This window comes from Chaetodon auriga, chromosome 23 (assembly GCF_051107435.1).
Source record: "Chaetodon auriga isolate fChaAug3 chromosome 23, fChaAug3.hap1, whole genome shotgun sequence".
NCBI classification, from domain to species: Eukaryota; Metazoa; Chordata; class Actinopteri; order Chaetodontiformes; family Chaetodontidae; genus Chaetodon; species Chaetodon auriga.
In genome coordinates, this window is record NC_135096.1 from 10,660,912 (window position 1) to 10,673,628 (window position 12,717).

At 45.1% G+C, this 12,717-nt stretch overlaps 2 protein-coding genes across 2 annotated transcripts in view; one reads left to right on the forward strand and one right to left on the reverse strand.

Moving 5' to 3' along the window:
- The window catches only part of LOC143315666 (uncharacterized), a 353,798-nt gene that overhangs the window by 164,796 nt on the left and 176,285 nt on the right, over positions 1 to 12,717 (reverse strand). The gene's annotated exons all lie outside the window — the stretch shown is intronic.
- slitrk1 (SLIT and NTRK like family member 1) lies at positions 1,681 to 7,749 on the forward strand. The gene has a single exon (XM_076723226.1). It carries the CDS (start codon positions 2,870 to 2,872, stop codon positions 4,982 to 4,984), a length of 2,115 nt encoding a protein of 704 aa, XP_076579341.1. The 5' UTR covers positions 1,681 to 2,869; the 3' UTR covers positions 4,985 to 7,749.

Below are 12,717 nucleotides of genomic sequence, written 5' to 3' on the forward strand. Positions count from 1 at the left end.
ATAACACTAAATACGTGTCACATACATGAACCATTAAACTATTAGATTTGTTATGCTATATGCTGGCAGTTATTCTTGACACACACACACACACACACACACACACACACAATCGTCCATTGCCTGCACATATTTATGTTCTTGTGCAACCTCTTGGCCACAAGCAGCTTCTACAACAACCGAACGGAAGAGCGGGCTACAGAGCTCTGGCTTTCTGACTCGAGTGACATCACTTGAGGTAATTTATCTGATTTCACGCAGCTCCCCCTCGAGACACAAAAAAGAGTCTGACAGAGTGGGGGAGTGTGAGGTGCCCTTTGTTAAATCCTCCTCTGGACAGACGTATTTGTCTCGTGGGATCAATATGTGGAACTCAAAGTGGATCATGACTGGGATCATTTTGAAACCAGTCATTTTATTCTGTCTTTGTTTGTGTTTTGTGCCGTTTTCTTGTATAAAGGCCCATCTAGGGACAGGCACTGCAAAACCATAAGGCTGTATAAGCTGTGACATTAGTCCCTATTACAATAAACACTAAATAAATACATACACACCATCACCTTGGGACACATTAAGCTCTATTATTCTCAGTGGAAGTAAAGAACAAATAAAACAGTGTAAAAATATTTTTTACAAGCTCAACTTTATATACTGCTGGGAAGCTTAATCTGTGATAACACATCAGACTTTTTCGGTGGTTCATCAAAACATAGTAAACTTTAACGCTGGATACAATGGAAACACTCAGCTAAAGTACAAGCACCTCAAAGCTGTGCTTCAGCACAGTAGACAAGTCCTTCATTATTCCTGTGGATTTAGTCCTTTGGTCTGTCTGGAGAGTCACCTGCCATGAAGACAATGCAAACATCCAGCATGTGTGCTCTGTTCAATACTGTGGAATCACACTCCTGACGAGAGACAGACACAAAGTGATCTGACAAAAAGAGACAGATGCAGATGAAAAAAAAAAAAAAGCACATTTAGACAGACGGAAGCAGAGACAACAAAAGACAAAACAGAGGAGACAGACAAGCCAACAGGTAGGCAGACTGGTCGACAAGCAACAGCGGGGGGATGGAAAAAAAGCCCAGAGACAGATAGACAGGCAGGCAGGTGTGTGGGTAGGGAGGAATCATAAGCAGTCAATGAACCATAATGGGAATGCTTTACAGCCATATGTAGGTGGTCCTAATGATGTTTTGCTTATTGCGAACACCACTGATGCCTTGCTGGAATCTCCTGACTCGCCTAGATTGGTCTGTTATTGCACTTTGTTTCCTCCCTGCAAAAAAAAAAAACTGAAAAAAAAAAAAAAAAATGATGGCAGAGAGAGAGAGGATATTTAACTTAGCATCCCATTTTCTGCCCTGCTCTTAATTCCAACTGAGCACTGCAGATGGAGGAGGGGGTGGGGGTGGGGGAGGGGGGGTGGGGGGGTGAGGGGGAGAGATAACTACCTTAACACTCCTGTGCACCCCCTTCCTTCAGCTGATGTAATACTCTCAAACAATGGAATATAACAAAAAATCGATAGGGGATGAGAATATGTCCAAACCACTTCCATTTTTTCCCATACAGTTGTAGATCTATTTTTGCAAAGGATTTCATTTTGGGAGGAAAAAAATAATAATAAAAAAAATAAATAAAACGTCACGCACACATGCGCATATAGGGTGCCACACTGACGCATCGTTTGTTGTATAGTCAACTGTTTTTTGCTGGACTGAGGCATGCCTGTAGCGGATTATTGTTTTTACCGCATTCAACAGTGTTTTCAAAGCAAGGGGCGAAAGTCAAGGCTGTGACAGCGGAGGCTCGCAGCGCACACACGGAGAGAGATGCGCCAAACTAACGCCGTTCATCCTTTAAGAAAACGAGGGGGGCAATTTAACGCACTGAACTGAGGTATCACGAACCAAATCTGAAATCTCACCAGTGTTTTCGACGATGCCGACTTGGACACTTTTATTATGGAGCCGCAAGCTTTAAGAGTGAAAAGACGAATTGACAGTGGGAGCCTGGTCTGTTGGCTGAAACCTCTTTTTGCGCCTCTGGAGGGAAATAACCTACAAATCGCAAGCTATAAAGTGTGATTCAAAGAGTAAAATCTCGCCCCTGTATGTGGATTGATCTTTTTTCCTCCCCCTGCTCTCTCCTCTCAGCATTCCCTCAGTCAGTCGACGGATTTTTGCCATTACAGCTCAGCAGAGGGTGTCAGATTATTCTTAGAGCACCGCGCTAGGATGAACACCGTCTCCGCGTTCTTCCTTTTGTGATTCCCGAATCGCCACGAAAGAGGAGAGGAGGGTTGGGGGGTGGGGAGGGGGGTCGGACGAGCGAGGCAAGACGCCGAAGGATGTGAGGGGGGATGCGGGTGTTTTGCAGCGGTGGGATCGCCTCTGAAGCTCCAGCGCGGGGTGTGAATTCAGCACCAGGGGAGAGGGGACAGCTCCCGACGCCGCAACACGCAGCGCGACCGGGGGAGAGAGAGAGAGGCACGGATTTGTTACATTTTTTTTGCTGCCAAGGTCAGTCTTAAATGAACTGAGAGGAGAGGGGGGGAAAGCCGAAAGATGTGTTGGACTCTCCTGTCGCTCGTTGGTTTTGATTTTTTATCCCAAACACGCGGAGGCTGAGAGGATTCAGTCGATGTGAAAGAGACGTTTATGTGGTCGTTTTCAAACTGGAAGTCTGGACACAAGTGCAGGTTAGATGCAGCATGGATCTGTTATAAAAGACTGCCTTATCTTCTCCCTTAATTGTCTATCCGTCTTGCTTTTTTTTTTTTTTTTTTTTCCTTCTCATTGATGTAGACTGAATTCACAGCTCGTATGTCTTGAAGCCGGGAATGAATTGTTCACGTTGAAAAATGCTGCTTTGGATTGTTCTGCTGAATGCGGCTCTTTGTGTTGCCAGTGGAAATGTTACAAGGGACGTTTGTAAGGAGCAGATATGCTCTTGCAACGAGATCGAGGGAGATCTGCACATAGACTGCGAAAAAAGGAGCTTCACCACTCTGCAGCATTTGACTGGCCCGAGCTCGCAGTTTTACCACTTGCTGTTGCACGGGAATTCTCTCTCTAGGCTATTTCCCAACGAGTTCGCCAACTTTTACAATGCTGTGAGCCTGCATTTGGAAAACAATGGTTTGCACGACATTGTCCCCGGCGCCTTTCTGGGGTTGCAGCTGGTGAAAAGGCTGCACATCAATAACAATAAGATACGATCATTCAGGAAGAGTACATTTCTGGGGTTAGACGACTTGGAATATCTCCAAGCTGATTTTAATCTATTGAGGGATATTGACCCCGCCGTTTTCAGGGACCTAAATAAACTTGAAGTGTTAATACTTAACGACAACCTCATCAGCGCGCTACCTATAAACGTGTTTCAACATGTGCCCATTACGCATCTCGACCTGCGGGGAAACCGAATCAAAACGTTGCCTTATGAGGGGATCCTTGAGCAAATACCGGGCATTGCGGAGGTTTTGTTGGAGGACAACCCGTGGGACTGTAACTGCGACCTGGTTTCTCTTAAGGAATGGCTGGAGAACATACCGCATAACGCGCTTATTGGGAGGGTGATATGCGAGGCTCCCACCAGGCTGCAAGGGAGCGACTTAAACGAGACGTCAGAAGCGGATCTGTGCCCTTCACTGAGCGGCGGCGTGGACACCAGCCTGGTCGCCCCTCCCACCCAGGAGGAGATCTCGGAGACCGCGGCCCACGCCCCGCGTCCCACGCCTTACAAGCCCAGCGGAGACGCCAGTGGGCCCCCGACGCCTGGCGGCCACGGAGCCAAGAGCCGCTCCAAATCTCGTGAGAACTGGCAGCTGAAAACTAAGCCCACTCCGGTGCTGACAGGTGTGAACGGGGACAGGGAGCAGCTACACAACATGACGTGCCCCCAGCCGTGCAACTGCAAGCTGGTCGGCTCCAGACAAGGGCTGGGGGTCAACTGCGAGGGCAAAAAGATCGAGAGCTTATCCAACCTCAAACCTAAGCCCCTGGGCGCTCACGAGTTGAACATGAGAGATAACAACATACACGCAGTGAAAAAGAACCAGCTGCTTGGCTACTCCAGCCTCAACCTGCTTGATCTGGGTGGGAACAACATCAAGGTGATTGACAACAGCACTTTCCAAAACCAGAGCGAGCTGAGGTGGCTGTATATGGATAAGAACTATCTGGATACGCTGCTGGCAGAGATGTTTGTGGGCCTTGTGAATCTGGAATATCTCAGTTTGGAATACAACGACATCCAGGTGATAGTGGCAGGTGCATTCAGCCCCATGCCAAACCTGAGGGTTCTGTTCCTCAATAACAACTTGCTGAAATCTTTACCCGTGGATGCTTTCCTTGGGATTTCTTTATCCAAAATTAGCCTGCATAACAATTATTTCCCCTATCTCCCCGTGGCTGGCGTGTTGGACCAGCTCAACTCAATCATTCAGATCGATTTGCACGGGAACCCGTGGGATTGCTCGTGCAACATCGTGCCCTTCAAGCAGTGGACGGAGAAACTCGGGGCCGACGTGATCGTGAGCGACCTCAAGTGCGAGTCCCCCGAAGAGTTTTGGAAGCGCGATTTCCGCTACGTCCGGAACGACCTCATGTGCCGCAAACTCTACGACAAAGTCTCCCCCACCTCCCTGTCCAAAAACAGCACTTTCACCCTAGACTCGGGGACGCGCTCGAACTCTTACTTGGAGCCGAACAGGGTCTCCATCTCGGTGCTCGTCCCCGGGTTGCTGTTGGTGTTTGTCACGTCCGCTTTCACTGTCGTGGGAATGCTCGTGTTTATTTTGCGGAATCGAAAGCGATCAAAGCGGAGGGACGGCAACTCCTCGGCCTCGGAGATCAATTCCTTACAGACAGTGTGTGACTCGTCTTACTGGCACAGCGGGCCTTATAACGCAGACGGGGGCGCGCACCGGGGCTTCGACTGCAGCACGCACCTCTCCACGACAAATGATGCGTAAGGGGACTCTGGTACAATAAGGCCACACCAGACTGGATTACAAACAGCCACACAGACAGACTGACGCACACAGATGACTTTAAAAAACGACACGAATCATCCGCTTTTGTTCGTCACGGGCGAACACAGACTTGTTTATGTCTTGTTTCCTCCAGTTGAACCAAGTAAGTCAGTCAGTCTGCTGCTGCACAGGCCCCACTCTGTAATATATGTATATGCCAAGCACCCCTGGCTGAAACCCCCTCCCTCCCTCCTCCTCCCAGTTCTGCTATTTGCCGCAATCGGACTACGGATCTGTGCGAGACAGAAAAGAGGGAGAAAAAAAAGGAGCGAGAGGGGGAGAGAGAGGGCGCGTGTGTGTGTCTGTGTGTGTGTGAGACAGAGAGGGAGAGAGAGAGTAAAAAGCGAGGACCCGGGGAATGGTGCACGAACGCATGAATGTAAATGTAAATACTCGGACCGATGTATCATAATCTGCATGATGATATTTCGCATGGTTTCAACACACACACGACGGCGAGGAACCATAACCACCATAACCAACAAAGAAGCAAACTCGACCCTTTCATGTTATATCAATATGACGACAATATATAGATATTAAGAATTATATATGACTATTACAAAGTGCCATTTCTCTATTTTTTGTGAACCTGCAGTTAGGATTTGTATTTGTTGTTTTAAACTTGTTTGGAGAAAAGAAAAAAAAAAACAATAATGATGACTATCGGAGAGGAGTGATGGAAGTGAAGCTGTCAGTGCATGTTATTTTCTGTTTGTTATCATTTGATTGTCGATAAATATTGGGGTTATTTATACCGTACTAGATGGTGCAGATTAAATCCATGTCTGCGCAGTCATCATCTCCTTTATGAATGTAAACTGTGTTATTTTATGGTGTGCCAATTATTGTTGACTTTCAGATATTCAGACATGCAGATGAGCATGACCAATTAACGTCACTCAGATGCTTATGCTGCAAAGTTAATGTAGCTAAAATAACAGTTCCGTGGTTTTGTGTGTCAATGAATATAGCCTGCTTTGGGTGAGAGGAAGAAAAAAAAAAAAAAACAAGTCATTTAAATGGGGGGTTTATACCATCATATTTTTTCAACAACTGAGCAAAGAAGTGTTTTCAATTGAGCTCTGTAGGTATAATTCGATCTATGTAAACAGCGCAGGTAGACTGATATAGATTAGAATGCTTTTTTTAATGTCAGAAAAAAGTATTCCTCCACAAAAAAAGCTTATGGCTATGATTCACTTTCATCATATTGTGAGCTTTTGTAAAGCCATCTAATCTTGTCCAAATAAGAGAACTGAAACTCACTGTATTTACTACAAAATGTGCTTGAAATAGGCTGTTTTATTTGGGGGAGGGGGGGGTGTGATTCTTGCTTTCTAACAAATGAGGCCATGCAATGGAAAGAACTCAGCATGATGCGGCCATAGAGATGGAGGGAGGTGTCTCCTTCACTGGCTGGGAGGAAAGACAAGGCGCGCGCACACACACACACACACACACACACACACAGATGATTTGATAATGCAAGATGCCTTTTTCAATTAAGCATTTTGAACTTGAAATACTCTTCTCGGGGGGGTCGCATGGTGTCTGTGGGCTCATGGATACAGCGCCATGACCGGACACCTGCTTTGCAGAGCTTAGCTGTCGGGTCTGCTGCTTAGCCTATACTGCTTTAACTCAACGTGGATTTGGGAAGAAAGAAAAAAAAAAAAACAATGAAAAAGCATTAAAACATTACGGGCATACTTCCAGTATTCCAAAATTTCTCCATTCTGTAACTTCTCTGCAGTGTCTGGGTCTGAAACAGATGCAAGGAATGTGCAATTTGTATTTTCTTTTGATTTTTTTTTTTTAATTATGATGTAAAATTCCAGTGCTGATGACATTTTTTGACGTTGCCAATTGATTTTCCTTAAGAAACCCACTCAAAGATGCCTCATTTAGACAAGAATTCAGCATAATTCGGCAAAAATCGACCTAAGATGCCATGGCCATGATGAGAGTGTACAGTGTTGATGTGAGATGGGCTTACACCCCCTAACTCCCCATCACCCTCCCCCCTCTTAACCCCACTCATAGGCCTGCAGTGTCTCCCCCCAGTATACAGACTAGCGCTGTCCATGGTGCTGAATCACTTCCCCCTTTGCTTTCTTTGCCTGCCTGCCCCTTGCCCTGTTTTGTGTGTGTGGGGCCTCCGTGTGTGTGTGTGTGTGTGTGTGTGCGCGCGCCATCCCCTTAGTGTTTGTGTGAGGGCAAATGAGAGAGAGCGACAGCAGTTGCGTGACCGCTTGCATGTGTGTGCATACTTCCCCTTCTGTCAACCTCTCCCTCTCCCCCTTCCCAAATATGTAACCGCGCAGCTTGACCTTGGGGACTAACATCTCAGCAGATCTGTGACAAATACCTATCACTACCACCAACATCACCGTCATCATCATCATCATCGTCGTCGTCATCATCATCATCCCCTTCCTGCATTTTGTCCGGACACCTTGCTTCCCCCTCAACTCCCGTTCCCCGCTTTTCTGTCCAATCACAACGGGGGGAGAGGGAGGGGGGCGGGGCCTGATTGGGTTAACTATGTGTCTCTTCTGTGGAGTATTACTGTGCCACAGCCCACTGATGATTTGTCATAATTTTCAAACGCTGTGTTTCAAAGTTACATTTATATGCTTTGCGATATTTGACCTGCTTCTATTTTGTTAAATAAAGTGTGGTTGAGGTTGAGTAAAAAACTATGTTTGCTTTTAGGAACTTTCATTGACTGAGTTGTTGGTGCATTGAGACATGTGACAGTTGGACTTCATTTTGCACACCTTTCATCCTGGGTGGCTACAAAAAGTTAGTGAAGCACACTGCCTTATGTCTTCAGTGTTCAATATGGAAAAAATGTCAAAAAAGGTTAAATAGATGTCATTTCATTCATGCACAGTATAGTGCTGCTTTGCATTGTACCAAATATTCATATTTTATTATCTTTAGGTGATTATATCGTGATTCTTCGATGTTAGTTCCTTTGTACCCTGGAGAGAAAATGACACATTTACACTCTTGCTGCAGTGCTAGCTGCATTATCGCTACACTACAGTTTTGAATATAAATGTATTATTTCCTTTCTGGGGTATAATTACCTAAAAATCCAAGATGGCAGACGCGTGAGCCTCTGAAACAGTTCACATTTATTCTGACTGGTGTATAAGAAGGCAAAATACAGAAATCTTGTGAATGTTAAATGAACAGAGTATCATAGCAATAGCATCACGCTATGGGGTTTAATCCCACTGCTGTTTTCCATTGTAGAAACATGTGGATTCCTATTACATTTAATAGAAAAATGCAAATGTCATGACTTGCACAGCAGAGCAGTATACTTTCCATTTCATGATAAATCTTCAAAACATTACACTGTGTGAATCCATTAGAGGCTGTTTTCTCTCAGGTGTTCCAGTGCCGTAGTCCTGTGTGATTCAGTATATAACAGTAGGGCCCATTCATTAATGCAATGGATAATAGCTGTTGGAAACAGCGGAGTGGAGAAGCCTCTTTTACACGCTGGGCACACAGCACTCCAACACTGCTGTGGCCCAGCAGGCCTGCCGTAGTTCGTGTGATAGTCCCCCCGAGGAGCTGGCAGTTGATGCAACACTTCCAGCAGGGATAACATCATCTGCGCACCTCATACTCTTACAGCCTTGGTGTGGGTCTCAATGGTCTCGCTTTGGTTTAAGTCGGGGCCACTTAATCCTGAGGGCATGAAAAATAGTTTGTGTCTGTGTTCTCTATTTGGAGGCTGTGCTTTCTTTGCTTCAGGGTTACTGAAAGGGTACCTGTGGCTGGTTTTAGCTGGTTACTCATCAGCTGGGATTCCCATTACAGCCTGCACACCCACTACTAACACTATCTCTTGTTTTTGTGCTATCTCAGGCCCATCTTCATTGTCTATTATGTTGCATTCGATGTTGCTGGGAAAAGATTACTTATTCTTTTTAGCGAGTATCACTGATAACTGGCCACAAGATTGTAGCATTTGCATGGCACGTCAGGAAAAAAACAATCACGCTGGAAATGATCTGTCATTCCGCGGATTTTGTCATCTCACTCATCGCTGTCTCGGATTCGTGCAGAGTTACACAACAGCATGATGATGGGAAAATCAATCCAAAAACGGAAACACCAGCCTGCCCCTTTAATCTACGCTCGAGCATCAGCGGCTAGCTTTTATGTCACTCCCACTGGTCAGATTCAGTGTGTCTGCTCTTGTTTTAGCTTTTGTAAAAATCCCCCAAAGATTCTAAGCTTGAGTATCAGCCTTTGATGTCAGCTTTGATGAAAGTCCCATGTGTTGCACTGAAGAGTTGCCAGTGGTCCGGCACTTCCAAACTCTGCAGCCACTGCAACCCCTCGCTGCTGGTTTTAGTCCATGGGGTTGTGTAGCAGTGATTATCTGGCATTATCCCCACGGATTTCTTGGTGTTACTCCCAGATATTATTATTAGCCCATCGACTGCAAAGTCTCAGTGGTTGGGCTTTATTAGTTTTTTTGTGAGCCACAATAGTTTTGGAATACCCCCCATTCTTTAATGCTGTGCTTGGAGTCAGGGCCAGTGATTGACTTTGGTATTAGCTTGAATGCACTGGAGTGCAGGTGTTTTACATGGAAGGAAACACAGTGGCGTGACAAGCAGGCATTAGCTTGTGCAATCTTTGTGCTTGTTAATACACCTTTCAAAATACAAACATATCCTAAAAACATGACTCCAATATAATTACATCAAAAGTGAAATCTTCAGAGGGTAAAAATGTGTTTGTGCTGGGTGGGTTTTTGCCTGCAGCCTTGGTCAATGTACTCTTTCAATGCAATCAACGGGACTTATTAATCACCCCTGTATGGTTGTGTATTTGGTTTTATAACAACAAAACTAGAGCTGGAGCAGGGTGGAGGTTTAGAACACAGCCTGGCTCTGACAAAGCGGCAGTGTATGAAAAGCCTCCAGTACAAGTTGCATACTTCTGAAGCGGCGATAGGAGCTCAGACGTGGGCACATAAATCAAAACACAAGCAGTTTAAGTATGTCAAACCTTACTCATTCTCCCATGTCTGCCAGACAGACTGTGCAGCAAATATCCAGAGTAATTAAAAGGATCTCAGCTCATAATTGACCCAGATCTGATGTCAACCCAGTGTGCGCTGGCCTACGTCAAACCACCGAGCAGGGCCTTTAATCAAGATGAGTGAATGGCCTACCGAGTGTTTCCTCCAGCTCTAAGTAATCCTCTTCTTCCAGCCCCCACTTATCGATTATCTCATTGATTTCATTTAGCGGCCACACGCGTGCCAATCCCTCACTGGCATTTCAGGCATTACGTGGCTCTACCTGATCTGATTACACTGCTCAGGCGGGTGCCACGAGCAGAGCAGAGTCTGTTTGCAGCCATGAAGTAAGGATGTGCGAGATGTGTGAGAGGAGGCTGCTTTCTAACAGAATCCTCCATCTAAGGTTGACTTTATTATTTCAACACGCCTCCTCCTGCACATGCAAGTGGGAGGATGCACGCATGTCCATACACACACTCGACAGCTTGACGCCGAGGCTATCAGAAACTTTCATTTCCTGAATCTATCTTTGTCTGAACCCGAGGAAACCTGCCCTCATTGCTTTTCACAATTATCTGGCTGGTCAGAGAACAGCTTGTAACTGGGCCAAGGAGAGTTTGGCCTATTGAGTGCTCAGTAAGAGCCTCTCCAAGCTCAGACACATCATATATAGCTGCCCTTTATACACTGGGATTTGTGTATCCAGAGCTCTCCACTCTTGTGGGCCAAGTGGCATTAAGGTGCTGATGATGGTATACAATGATGCTCTTGGTAAAGTGTCAGCTTGAGGATTGGAGAGCTTGAACACGTGCTGGTGCTTCACGCAGCCACTCTCGTTAGTCACGGACATAATTCCGACTAATACAAGCAGAATATGCAAACTCTGGTAACCAAGAAGCTCAAGCAAAATCTGTCTGGCTTTCTCCTCTTCTAATCCTTGTGTAAAACGAAAACTGGTTGAAAGAAAAGCAGATTCAAAAAAATTCAAAGAACCTTGGTGGCCCTTTCAGATGATTATAGGTGCTTTCAAGCACAGTGAAGGCAAAAATGCTTCCTTTAGTGCTGTTACTTCATGCTGGCATTGTCCATGTCCAGAACCAGGACACACACCTTCACAAAAGATAACATCTTTGTGATCTCAAAGATAGTGGGAGCACACAAGGTGCCTCATCTAATGTGGGGAGCCAATGCCTGCGAAACGTGTAGAAAAACAGGTATTAAACTCGTTTTTCAATGTTAAGATATGGTGGATTTCTCCATTACTCCACAGCTGTGTTGTCAACAATTTTCCTTCATTCAAACATAGATTTTCCTCTCATCTGACCTCATTAAACAACATGTACAGCCGAAAAGTACTGAAGTGGTAACTCAGTGCATTACCTCAAACTGGGCTTCCAGGTTTGCAGACAGTTTTTATTTGTGCTTTGTTTGCCAAAAAGTAATTCACAGACAAATAGATGTACAGTATGTTATTCTACAAAGTGACATTATGTCTATACATCCTGATACCAAAAAAACACTCATCCTTTCCAACATACACTCACTTGAAAACAGAATAAGGACAAAATATTTAATGTGTGACCTCATCAGCCTCATTGGTTCTTTGTAAATATAAGCTTATGCTGAATTTGGTGGGCGAGGGTGGCAAAAAACACAAACATCAGGTCCCGGGATTTAGCAGCTGCTAACCAATCAAGATCAAAGCAGGTCCTTACAATACAAAGGCAGAGCCAAGCAAGTCTGACATTTTGACAACTTCCTGAGCTGTTACTGACAAAGATGGAAAAGAACTGGACTTTGTAAGTTATGACAAATGTGCAAAAGTACTGAACCACAATGGGCACAATCTGGCACCTCTGGGCTGAGGCGACGTACCTGCTCAAGATACAAGATACTCTTCGGAAATGTGACGCACTTTGCTGTAGACATTCGGCTGTTTGACTTCATTGCCGGGAAAAGCTTTTGCCGACACTGTTCAACGCGTTGTTAAAAATGCCAAATATGATATAAAAGATGTTCTGCCTAACCCAACCACTGTACCAAGACATGTCAAAGGGAGAGCACAGGCACTGCAAGCCCATCTCCAGAACATGTGGATATGCCATCACAACAGATGTGTGAACTGAGGATTTCCTCAAGGCCACGAAGCCAGCACAGTCGCTGCCCTGTGTGGATACATCAGGTTCAAATGTGGTGATGGTGAGTGATGACTCATTCAACTCTCCCTGCGTTCGATGTATGACATTTGAAACTCGTGTTACACTTTGAAAGAGTTATGGTTAAATGCAGGGGAGGGGAATAGAACAGCATAGACAACCTTCTTGTCACTGGGTTAGCAACCTCAACCTCAGCAAAACAGACAACCACAGCCTACAGCATATAATCTAAAATAAGTAAAATTATTAAAAGTAATGCTATTGTCGGCAAGAACACGTGTATATATTGCACCAGTAATTATGTACTACAATGTAATTTTGCTACATTATTACCAAAAAGTATGCATCTGTTTATTAATACTACACAGTAAAATGATGTGTTCTCCCTGCAGAACAGGGGAGGAGACAAAATCAGAGGTATATGCGTAAATGGCCACAATGTTTGTGGGAGCGAG

Coding starts and splice junctions, on each gene's coding strand:
- slitrk1 (XM_076723226.1), top strand. CDS start 2,870: ATGCTGCTTTGGATTGTTCTGCTGAATGCGGCTCTTTGTGTTGCCAGT.